The sequence below is a fragment of the Plecotus auritus genome (assembly GCF_963455305.1).
Source record: "Plecotus auritus genome assembly, chromosome: X".
Lineage (NCBI taxonomy): Eukaryota > Metazoa > Chordata > Mammalia > Chiroptera > Vespertilionidae > Plecotus > Plecotus auritus.
The window spans coordinates 96,723,563-96,747,706 of NC_137784.1; the positions used below are offsets into that span (position 1 = coordinate 96,723,563).

Here is a 24,144-nt window from a genome sequence, read left to right on the forward strand (position 1 = left end):
AATGTTAATTAAACGTTGCTCTCATTATATAACACTTCTTGGAGTTAAAAAACTTCTAATGGTCTTCTATCATTGCATTATGTCACAATATAAGACTTTAAAGACTTCTCTAATCTTGCTCCAACTTAACTGCTCAACCTTATTTTTCATTATGTCCCTAAGTACTCTGACTCATCTTATCAGGTTGTTCTCCAGACTATCTGATTGGTAAAAACCCAGACTTACTCCTTTTCTAGTAACTTTATGCCATTGTCTTTCACTTAGAATATCCTCCTTCCTTCAAAGCCTAGTTAAAATTTGACCTCCTTTGGGGTATTAGCTAAGAGATATAAGTCAGACAAAGACAAACACCATATGATTTCAATTACATGTAGAATCTGAAAAGCAAAATATATGAACAAACAAAACAGGAACAAACTCATAGATAACAGAACAAATTGAAGGTCACCAGATGGCATGGGAGTTGCGGAGATGTGTGAAGGGATTAAAAAGTACAAATTGCCAGTTACAAAAATAGTCATAGGAATGTAAAGTACAGCATAGAAAATACAGTCAATAATACTGTAATGACTGTGGATGGTATCAGATGGGAACCAGACTTATTGGGGTGACCATTTTGTAAGGAATATAAATGTCTAATCACTATATTATACATATGACACTAATATGACATTTTATAACATCTGTAATTGGAAAATAAATTGTTTTAATTGACCTCCTTTGTAAAGCTATGTCTAACCAAAACTCTAGAATAATTAGACACCTGTAGTGGGTCTCACAAGTTAGCATTTAATTATATCCTATAGATTTCTGTGTCCAGCAAAGATGAAGTTATAGGGACTGGATTTATTTTACTGCTTAAAACAACTTAAAACCAGACAAAATGAAAAAAAAAAAGTAAAAGTGTATGAAAGAGAAGGGTCTGTGCAAGATGAGAAATGCATTAGATGAGCCCCATGATTGCTTACTGCCTGAACTGTCCAATTACAGGCAGTAGGAGCTCAGGTGAAACCTGGCATCTTCCCAAGATTGAGAGGCTGGGGAAGTTAAGTCAGCCAGGTTTGTAGGGCAGAATAGAAGAGGAGAGATCTGCACAGAGTGACAGCAATCTAAAACCAGTTCCCCTCAAGTATTCAGGAGTGTTCTAAGTGGATTTGTCTGGGGAAAGAGACATCTGCAAGAACAAACATCATTATTCAAGACTCACAAAGAGCTGAGAATAGTTCCTATCCAACCCATAAGGGCGGAAACCTTACAATTCCTGGGCTTTAGATATAGTACTCAAAAATATTTGTCTCAGTACTGGGGAAAAGTTTGTCCTAGAGAAAATGCTACTCTGGTTATACCTCATAAAGCTTAAAAGTAAATGTCTTAATAGACATTTATTAAGTATTTACCATGTACCCCACCAGTGGATCATAGACATTCAAAACAACAAATTAGATCCTAGATTTTGGATCTCACAGATAGGTGATATTAACAGGGACTAAGCGGGATGGACTGAAGAAGCCACTAACTCTGCCTGGGTCACACAAACTCCAGCTACAAAAGGCATTGAAAGTAGCTATTAGGGAATGTATCCATGGAAGAGACTGTTTTAAGAAGTCTCACTATGCAGGATTATGCACTGAATAACTATTGTGGGAAGGACATGCGATTAGGCCAAAACTAGAACTCTAATTTTACCACTTACTATTTAAGATGTATCATTATGAGTGAACAGGGATTTACCAAACAGAAAAAGTAAAATATGGGCAATTCAGGGACAGGAAATGGATGCAAAGACACTGAAGTGTGAAGGAATAATATATGTATAGAGAATAGTAAAAAATCAAAAGTTTTCCAGGCATTTGCCTTTAATATCTGTCCCATTAATTCTAAGGTAAAGCAGAAGCAAAGATTATATCACTTAATGGATAATGGATTAGAGATTGGCAAGATTTGAGTTATGGCAGAACAACAAGGACTATAAAATCAAAGCTGCTGAAAGAAAATCTTGTAAATCATGTGTATGATATGGTATTTGTACCAAGAATATATAAAGAACTCCTCCAACTGAATAATCTATCTATCTATCTATCTATCTATCTATCTATCTATCTATCTATGCCAAGCGACTGGAACAACAGAACAATCAGAACAACCAGTTGCTATGATGCTCACTGCAGTGGCCAACCGGCCTGATTGGGGCCCCGATCAGCCTCCCCCAACCTCCCACGGCCCCTCCCCCCAACCAGGCCTGCCCCTGATCAGTCCTCCCCACCCCAATCGGGAGCGGGGCCAGCCGGCCAACCTCCTGTGGTCCCTCCCCCCACGGGCCAATTGGCCCCCATCCATGCACGAATTCATGCATCGACCTCTAGTAGAAAGATACATAACCAAATTAAAAACTGGGCAAAGGATCTGAATAGATAGTTCTTCAAAGATGATATAGAAATGGCAATAAACACAAATGAAAAGATGCTTAACATCATTAGGATCAGGGAAATACAAATCAAAACCACAAGATACTACTTAACACATACTAGTATGGCTATAATAAAGAAGACATAATAAGTGTTGGCAAGAAAATGGAAAAGTTGGAACCCCCATACACTGCCCAAGGGAATGTGAAATGGTATAGTCACTTTGGAAAACACTCTGGAAGTTCCTTTTTTTAAAATTAGGCATAGAATAAATATATGAACCACCAATTCCATTCCTAGATGTACATTAAAGATCATTGTTTCTCTCTCTCTCTCCCTTCCTCTCTCTCTCTAAAAAATCAAAGATATTTAAATGTATGTATGACATAAATAAATAAAAACCATTGAATTGTACACTTTAAATGGGTGAATACATGCTATATAAATTTTATCTCATAAAGCTGTTACTTTTAAGCAATGAAGGTGCTAGGAAGGGTTTAAGTACCTACCATAGGATGGGGTAGTAAAAGTACTAGTAAGATGATGACAACCTGGGTAACAGAATGAAGTCAAAGGAGGGAAGTTGTCCATAATATCCACAGCTGGAGTAGCAGGAAAGGAGTGAGGAAAATGAAATAATCCTTGTTTTTTACCAGTTACTACTTAAGCAAACCTTACTTAATCTTCCTTACTTGAGTAAGTCCTTTGCACTGCTAATTCCATCCTGGATTCTCCTGAGATTTATTCAAGGTCCAAGCTTATTAGGTATCAAAATTCTTTCCAGACACTTTCTTTGACAGCTTAGTTTGCTAAAACCTACTTAATGGAGATGACTAATCTGTTAGAGCAGATCAGGCCCACCAGATGGACACTTTATTTGGCAAACCCATCACTTCTGATCAGCTACATTTTCTCTGACACCTTCCCTGTTTGGCTCAAATGGAAGGAAAATAAATCATGTACCTTACTTTCCCATAAATTGTCACATTTAATCCTCATATCTCTTACCCATATTACAGATAAGGACGCTGGCCTAAAGAGGATAAATGACTTTCCCAAAGTCACTTAACTATCTGGTAAGTGGTAAAACTAGGATTCCAGTTATGGCCTAAACACACGTCCTTCCATCCTTCCAACTATAGTTATGCAGTGGGTAATCCTTCAGAATGAAACTTCTTAAAACAGCCTTTCCCCCTGGATCTGTTCCCCTGACAGCTACTTTCAATGCTTTTGAAGCTGGAGTTTGTGTGATTGCTAATTTTAAAACAATGATAACATTTACACATTAAACACTTCTCTAGCTTGTTCCCTTGACAACCACACACCTAAGATTAGATACCAAAAAAAAAAGTCCCTGTTACTGCTTGTACTTAGTAATCTCCATTTGTGAGAACATAATTTTAATAGACTTTTAAAGATTATACAAAAGTTTTCAAAAGCAATATAAATTGGTAGCTCTATGCCACCACAGAAAATATTAATACATTAAAAATCAGTTTAGAAAAGATTATCTTTACTTAATACAAACTCTCAGGTTATTTTCACATCACTGTGCCTACAATCAGCCTGGACCAACAAAGGCTGAGCTAAAACTTGACAGAGCTAAGGGTTCTAAGACACAGCTACACGTGTTTTGTCAACCATTATATATTTTTTAAATTACAAAGGTAATGTGCAAAAATATTTGCATTTAAAACAAAGTAAACAGTGCAAGGTTATACAGAACACAAAGTGCAAGACATCCTTCACCAGGTTCTCCTGCTCTTACATTCATGTATATGTACGCATATCATATATTTTTCTACAAATAGATGGAATTGTACAATATATATTGACCTACTACTATTTTAATAGCTTTATTGAGGTATAGCTAACATACCATACCATTTACCCATTAAAAGTGTACAATTCAGTGTTTTTTAGTATATTCACAAATAATATGTGCAACCATGTTCACAATAAATTGTAGGATATTTTCATCACCTCAGAAAGAAACCCTAACCCTTAAGCTATCAACCTTGTGTCCTCGCATTTTCTCCAGCCCTAAGCAAACACTAGCCCACTTTCTGCCTCTATTGGTTTCCCTATTCTTGACATTTCATATAAATGGAATCATATAATATGTGGTATTTTGTGACTAACCTTTTTCATATAGCATAATGTTTTCAAGGTTCATCCACATGTAGCATGTATCAGTACTTCATTCCTTTATACACCTGAATAATATCCCATTGTATGAATATACCACATCTGTCCTTTTACTTTTTTCATTTTATATAATCTATCCATTCAATATAATACAGATCTGTCTCTATTTTTTCAGCGACTGCACATTATTACATAGTTGACAGAACATAATTTAGGTAGCCATTTTCCTATGGGTGGATAATTAAAGTACTTCCATTGTTTCCCCATTATAACATTAACTTATCTCCATATGATATAAGGGTTTCAGAAAGGGAGATGTCATCTGTCTTGGTGAAAGGCAGACTTAGCCTCTAGAACAGTGGTTCTAAAAGTATGTTTCTCAGACCTACAGTATCACCTGGGAACTTACTAGAAATGCACATTTCTGGACCCCAACCCCCATTTTTTATTCAGAAAACTGAGGGTGGGGACCAGTTCACACTATTTTAACAGCCATCCTCCTAGTGATTCTGATATGCACTAAAATTTGAGAACCACTGCTTTAAATCTGTGTCATTGCATTGCAGTGGCTTTTATTATTTGGTCTAACACATTTTAAAAATTAGCAGAACCACAAAAATTGGCATCTACACATGACTATGGTCATGGATAGGACAGAAGTATAGTGGAGGGGTACATGAGTCTCTTTGTATTTTCTTTAGAGAAAGTACTTTAATATAACAAAAATTCTTTCCTCTCATGCTTCTCCTATCTGCTTGACCCATTATTCTCTCCATCCATAGCCTTCCAAAACCAACAATTAAACCATTTACATAAACTTAAGATGCCAGGAGATAGAAATTGTTTCCTTCCTGAACCTCACATTTCTGTTTACCCACAGAACAATGAACTCTAAAGCCCAGCTCCCATTAGAAACTGAAACATTGGGAAAATGTGATTTCACTGAATCACACTGATGGGAACTAGAAGGGAATTTAAAGATCTCCTAGTCAAGAGTCATATTTTGGAGTTAAGAAAAATGAAGCCCAGAGAAATAACAACACAGCAAGGCCACACAGCAAAGATAAGCCTCTTTCCTCACTATGTTATCTATATATTATGCTAATACTATACTTTATACTATATATTGATTTATTATAATGGTTCTTGACAAGCTATATACATGAAATTCACCTATTTCTTTAAAAAATACATTTAGAAAGATTTATTTTCTTTATCTTACTAAGCAGAGAACATTAATATAATTTATATCTAGAAGACATTTATGGATATCCTGTATTATATTATTCTCTAACTCAGCAATGCCTACAGAGGTCAGGGAGTATCCACAAGGGTCAGAAGTACTTGGACTCACGAAGTCCCTATGCTAAATACCTCCATATTACAGTTTTATGTATTCTTTTGATTTTCTATTGTTTTTCTGTACTCTCCTTTGATGTGAGTTATTACTTCTTACATCTACCAGTGTATTTGCATCCAGCAGTCCTCACATTGCCAATGTGAGTTGAGACACCAAATAAATAAAACCTTTAGAACTATGATAAAGGTGACAGTAAAATTAGTTGTGCGTGAAGAACTAGAACATTTAGTATAGAGACTTTGTGATATTTATTTTGGCTGCAATATAGTGGAAAGTTAATGTTGCCAGATACAACATTCTCTAATAAAGTGCAATGATAGCAAGACATCCTTTACACAAACAAAGAAAAGAATGGACTCTGGGGATTTTTTTAACACCAGGAAGGTATGCATTTTCCCCCTCAAAGTTTCTCCTCTGTTGTTTGTTTGCTTTTTTTAAATTGATAAACCTTATTTTTTAAAGAAGTTTTTGGTTCACAACAAACTTGAGCAGAAAGTACAGAGAACTCCCATATAACCCCACTCTCAAACGTGCCCACACCACACAAACCCCGAGTGCTTTCTAAAGCCATTAAACACTAGAAAAAAGGACAATTTAGAATACCTGTAACACCACAGAACTGTGGGTATTGCTGGTAAAGATGCGAGTCGCTCCTGCCTTGGAAGACTGCAAATGGGATGAGAGGCCCATTTCGCTGCTTCCAAGGGACAATTTCATGTGTTGGTCTTCCTCTTCCACCAGAGATCTAAAAATTTGTTTAAATCAGAAAGAGAGGCAAATTAAAAAGTTGTCATATAATTCACAGTAATGATATTATTTCAAGAAATAATCTAGTACTAATCATCTGTCTATGGAATATACTGAATTTTGTTTAATATATTTTAAAAGGCTCATAGCACTCTAACATTATAGAAGAAAAACATTTTTTAATAATTTTATTGATTTTTTACAGAAAGAAGAGAGAGGGATAAAGAGTCAGAAACATCAATGAAAGAGAAACATCGATCAGCTGCCTCCTGCACACTCCCTACTGGGGATGTGCCCCCAACCAAGGCACATGCCCTTGACCAGAATCGAACCTGGGACCCTTCAGTCCACAGGCCAACACTCTATTCACTGAGCCAAACCGGTCAGGGTGAAAAACATTTTTTTTTTTTTTTGCAAAAAGCTTCCCAAGGTCAGTAAAGATAAATGAGACCTGATAAACAACCTACAAGCTGGTTCAAAACTATAATCACAGAGGGTTTCACTTTTTTAGTGTCAGAGTAATTGCTTTTGGTATTTATTTCACTGTGTAGGTAGCAATACAATCAAATTATGCTATTCACAGTTAAAATAAATTTGGAATACCTACTTTTAGAAAGATAAAAAAAATCTCTCATTTATTGAATAGTCACTATGCATTAGGCACTTGCCAAGAAATTTACACACATGATCCTTAAAAATATCTTTAAAAATATCCATTGCAATAGGTACTCTGATTGTCTTTTTTATTAAGTATAGGACAAATGAGCTATAAAAGGGTTAAAAAATAATTGGCCTAAGGTCACAAAAATTTTTAAGTGGTTGGGATAGGATTTGAATGTAAGTCTAGTCTTATTCTAAACTCCAACAGCCCCATTAATAAAAGGAAAAGATTAACTGTGATACATTACAACATTATTTCCTCTTCTGTTGTTAGTTATAGTTCTAATCAACCCAAAGGAACAAAAATTTTTGCATGTTAAAATATTTTGTTTTCTAGCAATATCTCTTACATCATTTGGGGATTATTTCGATAAATAGCTACAGTGTAGTGGCATTCCTATCTTTAAAAAAAAGAAGTAATAAAAATAATAAATACAAGTTATATTCAAGTATGTTATATCAGTAATTTTTAGGGGCGATAAAAAAGATTTTTAAAAAGGTTGAAGAACAGTAGTCAATAGAGAATATATCAAAATATTTCATAGTTACCTCAGATAGGTTACACTAAAAACAATCATCATGGTACAACCTTTCATTATACCTTAGACCAGGCTGGCTTGTGTTTCCTTAGGTATACATTGCCAAAATTGTCTCTGAATCACCTGCCTAAAGAGCAGGGAGCTCATGGCTCTGAATGGGTCTGTGCATTCATAATGTAGATTGCTAAAATTGACATTAGAAATCACGAAGGAAGAATGGATTTTCAAGTGCTAGACCTCTGTAATTTTCCCACTTATCTGTAACTGCTTAAATGTTGAATTATTTGTATTACTAATTCCAGTCTATCCAATATCATAAAGATTTCACTTTTTTCCCTATCATACCTATAATCTAATTTGATCAGTTTTAACAACAAAAAAAAAGTTTTAAGACTCTACCGGACTTTTAATAAAGATCCTGCTTTTTTAAATTCTGACACCAACCAGCAATAATTAGCAAAACTTCTGGCCTTGAGGGTGACATCAATTTTTCTTAATGATATTAGAGCCTCAGTATAATAAAAATGAATTAATAATACAGTACCATGTTTTATTCAACTCTCATGGATATTTAATTAAGAGAATAATTTAAATAAAAATTTAACAAGCATTAAAGAAAATGAATATAGCTTTCCTCTAGTTTCAGAAATAGCTTTAAAAGAATTAAAGTATATACAGGATATATACCATACACACACTCACACACACTTTTAAAGAGCTTTTGCAAAAGATATTTAACATTACAGAATCAACTGGAAAAATGGGTAATAGAAAGAAGGTGAGTGGTATCCCTAACCAGAAAGTTTCCATTCAACCAGAATTATTTTAATGGGATATTCAAGCAGAATGTCTTATTATTTTCTGTATTCCCTGCACAGAACCTTGCACATGAGAGGTTTAATATATGTCCTTTGAATGAATGCAGAATCTAATTTTTGTGGATCATTCCAAAGACATCTCTTTATCTTGCAGTGCTTTAAATGACCATCAATTATCACTTTTATAAAACCACAGATATAACTGGGACAGAAGTACAGCTAAAACCACATTGCCCCTATGACATATTCTGAAAATTGCTTTTAAAAAATAAACTACAGAAAACAATTATTTACTTGCCATTTATTTCTTGCTCTTAAAACTGAGAAGCAGAATATAAAGATGCAGCTTTTTCTTGGCAAGATAATACCACTAGCTTTCTAACTAATTACTTCAAAAGCAGAAGAAGCCTTCAATAAATCATCTTCTTCATGACTTTTTATCAACATCGTTTGACTTTTTAACATTCAGAATATTCCATATTATTTCTGCATCAGTACATGCCATGTCAACCTTCTCAGCAGATTCAATATTCTCTGCTCTTTTTCATTAAATTTACTGGATGTGAAGAGCACTGGTCTTCAACACTGCAAGGATGTGAAATCTCTCTACAACCCCCAGGTCACAATTCTATCAATCTATCCTTAGAGGAATTATTACCTGAGTAATTACAAAAACAAATAACATTTTAAATCACTTTTTCAAGGCATATGGTTAAAAGCAATTTAAAGACCAATGGTTCTCAATAGGGGAAAGTGGACCAAAAGGATGTTTACCTCCCCTCCCTCATGTGTGGCAATGTCTAGAGACATTTTTCATTGGTGCAAGGGGGAGGGGTTGTGTCTAATGGGATGCTGCTAAACAACTCCACATCAAAAATATCAAATGTGCCAAGGTTGAGAAACCCTGATACAGAGGGGTTAAGATCCTCAGGAAAAATTTTCTAAAGCAATTTCATGTTCTAAATAACTTCCCAGCTGAGAGTTGAATCCAGGAGGTAATTCTGGAAGTAAGAAATACAGTAGGATTATTAATTGCAACTCTTCCAAGACCAAGACTACCTAACAATAAAATACCTCTGTTCTTTCTTGGCAAGACAATATGGCTGGCTTTCACATTATTAATTAATGGCCCATCAATTTGAAAAGTCAAGTGTTTACAGTAGGTAAGTGGATAATGGCTTTGAAGTTTATAAGAATTATGCAGGAAAGCTTTTGTTCTATATAAACTCATATAAGAATAATAATTTAATTCTGCTTAAAACAATTTTTATTTGGATTCACTTTTACATGCTAACTTAGAATCAAGCAAATCCTGCCCAAATAATTCCATGAACACTATAAAATTAATCACAGGAGAGATTGTGTTCATCAATTTTCTTTCTAAAAATCAAATCTTTTTCCTACAACATCTGTATATTACCACCAGGTCACAACCACCCATCACACCAAGACTGAACACATCTTCTTTTCTAAATAATGACCAACCACAGAATGCAAAAGCAACCTTTCACAAAGTATACATGTATAGGTGAACTGGGCTTGCTCAAAGAGAACAATTACTTTTTCAAAGAACACTATCTGATCGTTTTACTGAAAGCATTGCAAAGGTGGTCAAACTGAACATACACACACTATGGCATTTCTTTGTACTGCTATTTGAAGACAAAAGAAATAGAAAGTCTAAGCAATTGACATATGTTAATAGGGTGATGCTAACATTGTAAGCTTACCTCAAAAACTTCCATATTTTAAAAATTACTCCCAAGGGAAATGTGTAAATGATATGAGCAGAAAATTCATAAAGATAAAAGTACAAATGGTTAACAGAAAAATGTTCAACCTCATTAGTATTCCAGAATATGCAAATTAAAGCAAAGATTCCATCTTTGAATATGTAAAGTTATCAAAAAAATAAGAGTGGAAAATACACTCTCAACATTGCTAGTACAAACATGTATTAAGCCCAAGCTGTCTGTATGGTTCTGCTAACCCAAATGGATTTTTTAATGGAAATTTCAAAACCATCAAATGTACAATCATTTTCCTTTTATACTGAACACCATGACAATATAGGATTGTGTATTATGTGTACAATCTGGTAGGTGGGCTGCAGCAAAAGTTCTCTGTCAACCTGGTTCAAATATGTTTTCTACAATGAATAGTTCTGTAAAGGTAATAGTTTAGCAGGCATTCTATAAAGAATTGTAAACATGTAGAATTCACTACAGCAATCGTGTTTGGTGGCATGCTATTTGGGGAAGGAAAGAGTGTCACACAATTTTATCATTTGGCTGCAAAGCCTCAAATCCAATAGTTATCAATCTACATACCAAAAAAATTACTCCTATAAAATCCACTGAAATGAGTACTTTTGTGTTTAAAAAATAAGGTATTAACTTCATAAGTCATATACTGCACACTTCAAATTCTTGATTTCTATAATTTCAAGCACCAGTTTAATGCTATACAGAAATGCAGGTGAGGTCACATTTCATTATCAATGAAAAGAGGACATTTTAGTGCTTTTTGTAATGCTTCCCTTTTCATGATAGAGAAGTTATATGTGTATGCATGCTCTGGTATGTTAACTTCTTACACCCAATGAAAAGCGGCACATTAACAGTGCTGTGAATAAAATATGCTAGTAGGAGCTGTATACACTCAGAAAAAAAATACAGATTAAGAGAAAACCAAGATGATGGCATAGGTAAACACTTAAACTGCTGCCTCGCACAACAATTTCAAAACTACAACTAAAAGACAAAACGGACATCATCCAGAACCACAGGAAGGCTGGCTGAGTGGAAATTCTACAACTAGAAGGAAAGAGAAAAGCGCACTGAGACTCAGAGGAGCTGCAGGAGGCAGAGGTACTGAGATGCGTGTGCAGAGAGGACTGGCAACTGAGTGCGCGGCTGGCTTTCTCAAGCGGGAGGGAGACAAAAGCTCCTGACTGCACTGAACTCCAGTTCCGGGCAAGACTCTGGGGACCCAGACTCATATGGGGTGAAACTGGACTGTCAGGAAAGAGAAAAGCACACTGAGACTCAAAGGAACTGCAGAAGACAGAGGTACCCAGGCGTGCACACGGAGAGGACAGGCAACTGAGTATGTGGCTGGCTTTCTCAAGTGGGAGGGAGACAAAAGCTCCCGACTGCACTGAACTCCAGTTCCAGGTGAGACTCTGGGGACCCAGATTCATTAGGGGAGAAAATGAACTGTCTGGCAGCGGGCAAAACTCGAGGACGGCTTTCTCTCAGAGGTGCTTGCAATGATTACCATGGGACACTGAGATACAGAGGCCTATTAGGGCAGGGCTGGCAGGAAACCAATGCTGTCTGCTCCGCCCTGAGACTCCGCCCTATCCAATCTGAGCACAGAGGCTTTTTGCAAGTCTTGTCTCATAAGGGTGTCTCCAGCACAGAAGTTCTCCCAGTGTAGACACAGCTGATCCTCACAGCCAATTGGCCTGCAGGTCAATTCCTCCCAGTGATACCAACAACAATCAAGGCTTAACTACAACAATACTGTGCACACAGCCCACAAAGGGGTGCACCAAGAGTGTCCACCTCAGGTAACTGGGGAGGCTGAGCCACTGGGCCCTATAGGACACCTACCACACAAAGCCACTCTATCAACTCAGGGAATCAACAAAAATGCGGAGACAAAGAAACAAATCACAAATGAAAGAAATGGAGGAAAGTAAATGACTGGATATAGAGTTCAAAACCATGGTTATAAGGTTTTTCAAGAATTTTCTAGCAAAGGCCGATAAATTTAGCGAGACCCTCAAGGATATGAAAAAGGACCAACTAGAAATTAAGCATACACTGGCTGAAATAAAAAGTATTATACAGAGATCTAACAGCAGACTAGAGGATCACAAGAATCAAGTCAAAGATATGAAATACAAAGAAGCAAAAAACACTCAACTGGAAAAGCAAAAAGCAAAAAGAATCCAAAAATATGAAGATAGTGTAAGGAACCTCTGGGACAACTTCAAGTGTACCAACATCAGAATTATGGGGGTGCCAGAAGAAGAGAGAGAGCAAGATACTGAAAACCTATTTGAAGAAATAATGACAGAAAACTTCCCCCACCTGGTAAAATAAATAGACTTACAAATCCAGGAAGCACAGAGAACCGCAAACAAAAGTAAACCAAAGAGGACCAGACCAAGACACATCATAATTAAAATGCCAAGAGCAAAAGACAAAGAGAGAATATTAAAAGCAGCACGAGAAAAACAGTTACCTACAAGGGAGCACCCATACGACTGTCAGCTGATTTCTCAACAGAAACTATGCAGGCCAGATGGGAGTGGCAAGAAATATTCAAAGTGATGAATAGCAAGAACCTACAACCAAGATTACTGTACCCAGCAAAGCTGTCATTCAGAATTGAAGGTCAGATAAAGAGCTTCACAGATAAGAAAAAGCTAAAGGAGTTCATCACCACCAAACCAGTATTATATGAATTGCTGAAAGGTATTCTTTAAGAAGGGGAAGAAGAAAAAAGGTAAAGATAAAAATTATGAACAACAAATACATATCTATCAACAAGTGAATCTAAAAATCAAGTGAATAAAAAAATCTGATGAACAGAATAAACTGGTGAATACAATAGAATCAGGGTCATAGAAAGGGAGTGGACTGACAATTCCCAGAGGGAAAAGGGGTGTGGGGGGTGCGGGAAGAGACTGGACAAAAATCATACACCTATGGATGAGGACAGTGGGGGGGGGGTAAGGGCAAAGGGTGGGGTCGGAACCGGGTGGAGGGGAGCTATGGGGGGAAAAAGAGGAACAATTGTAATAATCTGAACAATAAAGATTTATTTTAAAAAAATACAGATTAAGCCTGTCAAAGTAGTTGTCAAGTTATTGTTTTTACTTTCCTGTGTTTATGTTAATTTCTGAAGGGGAAAATAAATGAATCAGAGAAAAGCTAAGAAGGTAAAAGTATTTGAACAACACCTTTAACTTTTCTCTAGTTAGTTCACAATTAGTTTCATAGCATGTATTTTGCTTGCAACCATTATATTACAACGTAGTTAAACCTAACAATGCATTCTAATAACATAATTCCACTGTAACAAAAGAATAGGAGTTTGAGTTAGTGTCAAAAGTATTATACAAATATTGTTATTGCCCAGAGTAGCAATGTTATCATAATTGAAAGCCAGTTGGTATACAAGAACAACAACACTAACAAAACAAAACAAACAATAAAATTAAAAATAAAAGCAATGAATGGTATACAACAAATGGTGTATAACAAATCTGGTTGGTTAATCAAGGCCCTGACTCATGCTTTCCACCACCCTTCCCCCAGAAAAACAAAGTACATATTTCTCACACTCACAATTTAAAAAGAAAATCAAGAAAAAGGTTTTCTTCAAAGAAGTACTCCCCCTCCATTTGGTTTTCTGCTCTGAAACAGAGAAGTGTCTGCTAGCAGCAGCATTTGCGAAATGAAACATTTCTTATAATAAAGTTGCATGGCAGGTGGAGGAGAAATTTAACCACCTGTTCTCATACTCATTTGAATTTGAGTGCTAAATCTGTAAGGTATTTCTTTCCATTCTTGAGAAATAACTTAAAATCTTAAGATGGTAGAAATAACTTTCCATTGATTGTTCTATAGATTTAAATTATGCATACTATATTGAATTCTAAAGGTATTAATAACCCTCCTACATCACAACATTTAGAATCTGAACTCTCCTTTACACCCCTCCCAAACAAAAACTGAATTATATTATCCCTCTCTCTCAATTAACTTCCCATTAAGAAAAAAATAGGAAAAGATTTTAAAAATCAGAAAGGAAATTTCCAACTCATGAAATTAATATGTATAAAATAAGTTGGTGTTTTCATTAAAAGAAAGACACAAAAAAGTTAAAACTTAAAATACTGAAAGATATGTCCTAACTAAAATGTCATTCACAGTATCACTGCACAAGGAAATTATAAATATCACAGCAAGTTCTCTTCATAAGACATAAATTAATTGCTGTTTAAGAAACTGTGGAGGACATATCTCCTTAATGAGGTGCTTGCCTGAAAGGAACTAAGAAAGATAAAGCTTTGGTTATTTATTTGTATTTTTTAATGACATAAATACAGTTGTCCCTCAGTATCTGCAGGGGATTGGTTCCAGGACACTCCCCCCGCCCAGATACCAAAATCCACAGATGCTTAAGTCCCTTATATAAAATGGGATAGAACAATGCATACAGTCAGTCCCCCAAATCTAGGATTCCCAACCTCTAATCAAAAATATGGATTTAGACTGAAAATATGGTTGGTTGAACCCGAGGATGAAAAACCTGGGGAAACAGAGAACCAACTGTATATTACTGTCCACTTGCATTGAATTCACTAAAGGAAGTCTTTAGCATACATGATATAAAATAGCTGCTAATCTTTCCAAGGCTTTCTTTTCTGCTGCAGCAGTAACAGAGCCCACACACAAAAAAAGAAAGTTCAAATGATTTTCCTAAGTAAAGAAGCTTCCTTATATGCATATGCCTGACACATTTAAAATAAAATCACATTAATAGCTGATGTCAGTTTTAACACAGGAATAAGATAGTTTACCCAGCACCTGCTGTGTGCTAGGCATTTTGCCAGACACATTCTCTGTACTACTTAATCCTCATAACAATCCCATTTTAAAGACAGGAAACTGAAGAGAGTTTAAGGCCTCACTATGAGTCTGGTAACTATAATTTGAACTCCAGTCTGATTCCAGAGCCCACATTGTTCCCATTACAACAAGCCTAAAAATGAAAAATAGCAGAGTAGAGACCATAAAGCAAATGACATTTTGATGCTTGATTTATAAATACAAGTTGGATCTCAGAGAGACACATTCTGTTATAGACAAGTCATTTTCTGGTTGAATTATTGGAGTTTAAAATTAGCCATTTTTACTACTTCCATAAAAACAATACTAGTGCTAAAAATCTCCTCCCAATGCTTATGGGGTAAGGGGATAGCATATCTTAGGATGTAACTCATGTCAAATTTAGGGAGAACTTTGCATTACTGATATCAAAATGTAAAAGAACAGATTCTGAATTCCAAAGTCACCCATCACAGTCACAGAAATAGCACTATGACACAGATGAGGAAATGGAGTTAAACAAATGGAATGACAAATGATACTCCATTAGATAACTATAACAGGATGAAAGTTAATTATCCAAACCATAAAGCATTTGCACTGAATATCTCAAACCTGTCCCTGAAAGCCTTTAAAATTAATGTTTGCTCCCTCTATCTGCCATATTTCAAAACTTTTGTCTTCCTTCATCTTTTCAAATCCATACACCAATTAAAGTACATCAAGTTTCATCTAGACCAGAAAATTCTTCTGTTTAGAAGCTTGGTTTATATCCTATTTCTTATTCTTCACATTTCTTATAATATTTTGATGAAAAATAGATGATAGATAGATAGATAGATAGATAGATAGATAGATAGATAGATAGATGATAGATAGATAGATACCTGAAGTAGAAATAAAAGAGTAACCAAAATAATAAATTTCTAAATTCTGATTTCACACCTACTATATAAAAAAATCTAAGAAAAAGCTCCCTAACCTTTAGAAGCTGTATATGCTGAGAATATCCAAGTGGTAGTGGTGGGAGGGAGATGTAATATGTTCTTGTAGTTTGGGGAAAACAGATTGTGTTCCCATCACTGTTACTAGCCCCCTTCCCAGTGCACAGAGGAAATAATTATAATCCTCTGGCTGCATATTAGTTCTCTGGAAGGATGATCCACCCTTCAGCAAACACCAGCCTTGCCCTTTGAGAAGTTTAACAATACCTAAGACAGGGAACATTCTTCAACCAACAAATGAAGAAACTGGAATGGGAGCTCCAACACCCAGGACAACTTTCTTTAAATGAACATTTTGCTCCCAGAGGATTTGTTAACCAAGTTGTCATTTTACTTCTATTACTCTTAGCTCACCAACTTTGAAATTTGACTATTGCACTATGGTGCATTTCAATGGAAAAGCATGTTAAAGAATTCTGGTATCACCTACCTAAAATTTCAGTTCATTAAATATTCAAACCTCCAAGTTATCTAATTTGAGTTTATTATAAAGCCAGATTCCATAAACTCAAAACCAATTAGAAATCACTGAGACAAACCAACGGATGCAAAACATTGGGGGGTGAGGGCATGTACGGGAGTGGGGTGGGGGGGCAATGGTAAGATATGTACACATATAATACCTTAATAAAAAAATTTAAAAAAAAGAAAGAAAGAAATCACTGAGACAAAAGGATATATGCACCCCTATGTTCATAGCAGGGCAATTTACAATAGCTAAGATTTGGAAACAGCCTAAATGCCCATCAGCACATGAGTGGATTAGAAAACTGTGGTACAGCTACACAATGGAATACTATGCTGCTGTAAAAAAGAAGGAATTCTTACCATTTGCAACAGCATGGATGGAGCTGGAGAGTATTATGCTAAGTGAAATAAGCCAGTCAGTGAAAGATAAATACCACATGATCTCACTCATTTATGGATAATACAGAACATTACAAACTGTTGAACAAAAATAGAGGCAAAGAAGCATCGAATAGACTGTCAAACTACAGCAGGAAGGTAGGGGAGGGCTGGGGGGAGGGCGTGTAAGAGATCAACCAAAGGACTTGTATGCATGCATATAAGCACAATCAACAGACGCAAGACACTGGGGGAGGGGGGATGAGGGCAAGTGCTGAAGGGTAGGGGAGACCCGGGGGAGGTCAGTGGGAAAAAAAAGAGACATATGTATTACTATTTGTAATACCTTAAACAATAAAATTTAAAAAAAAGAAATCACTGAGACAAATCTCTTTGGGAACAGGAGAATCATTAATCAAGAGGTAAAAATCCTATCCTTTTCTGTCTTAGAAATTTAGAAAAATTTCCCAGTTTATATTCAACTTCACAAAGTCAATAATCCATGACCAGGTCTTAGGGGAATGTTTATTTCTCTTTAAAAAGTAAACAAGAAAAAATAGAGTAAGACTTTCAAAGTTACAAAGTAATAGTCAATTGCATTCCATGTTTTAAGAATTATAACAGGCAGCTCTAAGAGCCCCACTGATTTTATATCTTCAAAGCCTCTAGTAAATATGATAAATCTCAACCTTGATTTTGCAATGACCTAGGCAATGGGTCGGCAAACTGCGGCTCGCGAACAACATGCGGCTCACGAGCCGCAGTTTGCCGTTCTGTTGACTGATGAGTTTGCCGACCACTGGGATAGGGGATTAATCACAAGGAACAACAACAGCCTGTAATTATTGGAATCGAGAGTCTAGGTCAGTGGTTGGCAAACTCATTAGTCAACAGAGCGGCAAACCGCGGCTCGCGAGCCGCAGTTTGCCGACCACTGACATAGAGGCATATCAGGCATCTCAAATGTATCCAATGAATGTGGTAAGAATTTCAGTATCAAATCAATCATATTTTAATAAATGTTTAATATGATTTAATCAAATCAATATTTTAATATGACCAGTATTTTTAAGACAGGAGAAGGTAATACAAAAAGAAAAATCAGAAGATAGATTATTAACCCAATGAGTCTGGGAATCACACTTAGGATAGTTCTATCAAGCTAATCTCACTTATGGAGCTTATAGAAGCAAAGAGTCTAACTCAAGCAAAAATTCCCATATTAAATTATTTTCCAATTTGTACATAACTATCTGCCTCACCATTAAGGTTTTTTACAATAAACTTTGTTATAAGACTTTAAGTTATTCTTCTTGTACTATGCTTACCATAAAGAAACATAACCATTGCTGATCCTAAGTTCTCAGATTGTTAGGAGATGGAAAAAATCTATAGTCACCTACAACCCACAATCTACACATTCAAGTATCATATTCTAAGAGTATAAATACAGTCTTTAACCCCATAAATGAGTTCTGATTTTTCTCCTAAAATGCCATCAGGCTCCATCACTTTATTACACTACTAGAAAAGTATTTTAACTAAGATCACTATAATGTCCATCTCTCTATATATCACAACACAATTCCATGATCTAGCTACAGACAGCTCTGGTAATGTAACAAAAATTGCTCTACAAAAATAATTTTATGAGTCTTTGTCCATTGTTCAGTAACACTAAGGAAGGAGTCCTGGGCAAATGTTTTATGTACCATGACTACATTTGCTTATCCAAAATATTAAATATTCTTAATAAAACTGGTAATTATTTCCTGAAAGGTAGACTTTTTTGAGGGGGTAGATGCAAATTATAATTCTTTGGGGAATTTGCTACTTGGGCAAGTGTTTCTTTTTAGGAACATTGAAGACTCTGGTTTAAAGAGTATGTATGTGTGTATACTTGTGTGGAACTCAACAAGGGTAGAAGCAGAGCATATCATTTAAATAATATGACACAGTAGGTTTCAAGCATTCACACTTCTCGGTTATTTAAATGAGAATCATGCCCTGACCAGCGTGGCTCAATTGGGTGAGTGTCATCCCATGCACCAAAAGGTTGCTGGTTTGACTCCCCATCAGGCACATGCCCAGGTTGCAGGCTACATCCCCATAGTGGGTGTGCAGGAGGCAGCCGACTAATGTTTTGCTCAGACATCAATGTTTTTTTCTCTCTCTCCCTCTCCTTCCTCTGTCTGTAAATAATCAATAAAAATCTTTTAAAAAATTGAAATTTTAAGTATAAGGTAATTGGGTCATTTTCAGACTGTATGTGTTTTTGAAGAAGCTATGAATTGTGAAGAAGTAAGGAAGTACTAACTTCATCTGTTTGAGAAAAATAAGAGAAAGGTATATTAACCAAGAAAGATGAAAGCAGTCCTTTCCTTCCTTCCACACAGTCATTAAAAACCAATTTATAATTTCTGACCCTCAGAGTGCAAGTGAGAAGGAGACTGGGAAACATTACCACATATGTGAGGATAGCAAAGAATCAAAGTTTTAAACATTTGTCCATCTAGTTGTAAAATGCTATTCTAAATGGTACTACCCTCACCCCACCTACAACAGCTATTTCTTGAAGCAATAAGTCATATCCAAATCTCCAATATCCAATCTTTTCATAGATCACACTTTAATGAGAAAATTGATTTATTTGAAGGTACTCTCAATGGAAATGAATTCAGTGACATAGTTCTTGATCATTTCTGGAAGCTTGGTCAGTCAGAATAAAGTTCAGGCATCTCAAATGTATCCAAATGTCATGCATTCAAGAGAGACATAGCTAGGATATTTTGGATTATAAAAGAAAATTGTTATCATCAAAATCCTTCAGTCACATCTAACTCTTGCTTCCTCACCATGTTCCATGTCCAATCAACTGTTAAAAGTTCTACTGACTATCTCTCTACTGTGCTCCTGCCTTTCACAACCTCTCCACTCTCACTGACCTTACAACTTCTGGTATCTACTACTTCTCATTTAGATTTTGTCATTAATATAAATTACATATTTTTATAGTATATCTTCTTAACAAACTGTCATTGTATTTATAGTTCTGAAAGTCAATTCCTTGCTCAAAGAATTCAATGACTTCTCACTACTTGCTAAACAAACACCTAATGTCACACTCTTGAATTCAAGGTTTCTTGGACTAGCCCTCCTTAACTAATCACACATTCCAGCAAATAACTCAAAATAAATATATACTAGTATTTAATGATTAGAGAATAAAATTATCCATCTTTTGCTTTAGAATATGTCATTTTCATACTTATTTACATCTATGCCTTTTTTTCTATTGTTAACCAAGTAATGTAAACACCATTTTATTTAAATATTTTGATAGAAGGAAAATTTACTGAATTTAAGTGGAATAAATGCTAAACATTTGCAATTGGGTTGAAGCCCCTTTAAGTATAAAAAATTCAGAAGATAAGTAAACATGAATGATTTTTCATTACTAATTTTAAATTTATTTTTCCTAAACACTAGGTCAGATTTCCTTTTATCCTAGTCAGTCTATTCCTTTTTTCAAACCATACGTACAAAACATGTTATCATTTAAGTGCAAACACATTTGCTTTAAAACATAAATTTATCCAATTTGCTCCATTATGGTAAAAGACATGTAAAAATAAGTAAAAAACCCTTAACTTTAAGAGTAGTTGCTGTCTTGGAACATATTGTAATCTTATTTTCTTTATCAAATTATAATTTGATGAACCATGACTAAAGTATTCTGGTCACTGGTAAATTGTTTCTACTAAAACTACTTTCAGTCTGTAACCGCATAGTGATATTTATCAGCAAGCAATGAATAGAATCAGGGTTTTGGATTAGTTGTTATCATAGCAAAGACAGCTGTAACTTGCTCTCTAACAAGGCTGGTATATATTAGATTACTGCATACATCAAATGAAGAAATTCGACACTCAAGTGAAGTGATTTGCACAGGGCTACAGACCTCAAAACTACACTTCCTAAATTCATGCATCAACTCAACAGTTATTGAGGACCTATTATGTTCCAGGTATCTCACAAGGAGATAGGTAAACAAAGAGCAGGTGGGATACTTGCTTGCAAAAAAATCACAATAAAAGAAACAAACACTTTCCAAAGGACTAAATGATATATAAATAATAATAAATTATCAATATTGTCTACTAACAAATACCACGTTGTATAACTTATATAAACCATAGTAACAAAACTAATTGAGAACTTTGCTCCTTAATACAGGAGTGTATGAGTTCATATTTAGCATATACACCAAATGAAAAGATAAATAACATCAACTTTCCTTACTATTATTTTATTTTAAAGAATTACTCATCCCAGATCAGGCTATTTACAAGGCTGAATCAGCAATCAAACCACATCCACTATTCAAAATTATAATCTGCAATTATCTTATAAAATAAAAGCCTAATATGCTATGTGTCCGACCTTTTGACCATTCAACCAGTCGGTATGACATGCACTGACCACCAGGGGGAAGATGCTCTGACCGGTAGGTTAGCTTGCTTCTGGGGTCTGGCCGATCAGGACTGGGTGAGACAGGCTGGACATGCCCTGGAGACCTCCTGCGGTCCCTCCCCGGCCCCAATTGTGCATCGGTGGGGTCCCTCAGCCTGGCCTGCACCCTCTCACAATCCAGGACACCTCGGAGGATGTTGGAGAGCCAGTTTTGGCCCGATCCACCACAGGCCAGGCCAAGGGACCCCACTGGTGCATGAATCCGTGCACCGGGCCTCTAGTAATTATATAAAAGAAAGCCAAACTTATGATGATGCAATGGTACATCTCATCATTTGAGAAAAAGGCAGTTTCTAACTGCATCTATCTATGTATTTCAGCAATCTGTCTATGGAAAATATTCTAATGAGCCAGGTCTTGAGTCTACTTAAGATCAAAATTTTGGTTGCAGTTCCACAAACTTTTGTTTACTTGTAAATCATTTAGAAATAATTACACACACACAATCCTTGTAGGAAAGTGTTCATAATGAATGAAAATCATTTCAATTTGGTGATGCTAAGGGATTGGATGATCTATTCACAACTAAGAACATCCATATACTTTTCAAAATTATATTTCAAATATTGGGGTTCCACCCAAATGAAAGTTAGATCAAACTGAGTTCATTAACAATGTGGTTCACTGTAGGACAAGAGAAAATTTGCAATGTAATCACATGTATAAAGAGAAATCTAGTTGAGATTTTTAAATAAATTGGCCTTTTTAAAAAAATCTTTATTGTTAAAAGTATTACATAAGCCCCCATCTCCCCCATTGACCTCTTCTAACCCACCTCCATGCCCCCACTCCAGGCCTTCACCACCCTATTTTCTGTGTCCAGGGGTTATGCATATACATATACGTATACAAGTTCTTTGGTTGATCTCTTCTCACTCAGTAAATTGGTCTTAATCATTAATTTGTAATACAGTGGAATGGGAAAAATAATAAAAAGAAATTGATTAAATTATTACTTACAAACATATACAGATGGAGGAAAAATCATCCGACATAAATACCACATTTCTTTTTCAAGGTACAATGGTATGACAGAGTAATTTCTAAGGTCCCTTCCAGCTCTTGGTTTAAAAGAACCCTGGATAAAATAATTATGCTTTTTGAGGTGTCATGGTCTTATCTCATTGACCAGTGAAAAGCACTATATTTTTGAAACCAGAAACAAAAAGTGAGAATAGAAGATGTTACAGGACAAGTTGTAAATGAAGAACAAAGGTCATTTTGAATTTTTAGAAACACCTGCAGTGAAAATTTTACTAATATAGGAGGGAAGAAGGGGGAGATAGGGAAGGGACATAGGGATGACATAAGCACTACTGTAGCACAGATGTTCACTGAATTTGCCACTCCAATTTATCATTCTCATGTTTAATTCTCAAAATTTTAGTGTTCTAAATAAGTAATCCATGCCTTTTAAATAAAAAAATCAAGCCCTTGCACATTCCATATTAGGCAGCAAACAGTGTTCAGAGAGTTAAATAACTGGTTTTGAGTTTGGAACATTCCTCCACTCACCTCCAAGTTTATAAATGTCATTTTTCAGGCCACAGTAATTTGCTGGACAGTCAGGTTTTATGATCAATAATTGAGTGACATAGACAGTCTTCATCTGTTATTTTACTGTTCCTATTTCACTCAATAGATGTTAACTAATGCCCAAATTTGTGTATTTCTCCCTTGCACAAAGCACTGAAAGGCATTATTAAGGCAACAACCACATAATTATATGTCACTGATTCTGTAATATGTTTTGAAGATTTTTAAACGGTTCTCTCTCCATAACCTGTATTATCCGTATGACTTTGCAGAGATATGTGAGGACCTGCTAGTTAACTATTATTTTCCTGTGGACTTTGTTTTATTCTGAACAGTCCTTTGTATATACTAAAAATGTTTGGAGAAAGTGAAAAGAAATGCAGGGATCTTTGAAATTTTTTTCTTCAATTCACCAACACAGTAAAAAACAATATCAACCAACTTGTATTACACACTCACTGTAGCACTTTTTAGACAGCTCTTATGTCAGTGGAGAAATTTGGGATACTTCTGCTTATTACATAAAACTTTATTAAGAAAACAAATTCATGCCAAGCCAGCACGCCTCAGTGGTTGAGCGTCAACCTATGAACCAGGAGGTCACAATTCAATTCCCCGTCAGGACACATGCCCAGTTGCGGGCTCAATCCCTGGTGGAGGAAGCAGCTGATCAATGATTCTCTCTCACCATTGATGTTTCTAGCTCTCTCCCCTTCTCCCTACCTCTCTGAAATCAATAAAAATACAATAAAAAATAAAACAAATTAATGATTTTATTCAAAAGGTGTTACTAATGCTTATTAACTTTTAAAAGGAGACTTGGACCATGCAAACCATCGCAAAAACAGCCCGAATTTTTAAGAAGGCAAGTACTAGTAAAAAATAAAGTTTTTAAATCTTAGTTTGAACTCACATCTGC

The 24,144-nt window shown here is 35.6% G+C and overlaps 1 protein-coding gene across 8 annotated transcripts in view; it reads right to left on the reverse strand.

Annotated features, from left to right (window-relative positions):
- The window catches only part of KLHL13 (kelch like family member 13), a 224,081-nt gene that overhangs the window by 45,803 nt on the left and 154,134 nt on the right, over positions 1-24,144 (reverse strand). For all 8 annotated transcript variants that reach the window (XM_080652634.1, XM_080652639.1, XM_080652633.1 and 5 more), the window contains one exon: positions 6,517-6,658. In XM_080652634.1, coding sequence (XP_080508760.1) covers positions 6,517-6,658 — 142 coding nt within the window. The remainder of the gene's footprint in view (positions 1-6,516; positions 6,659-24,144) is intronic.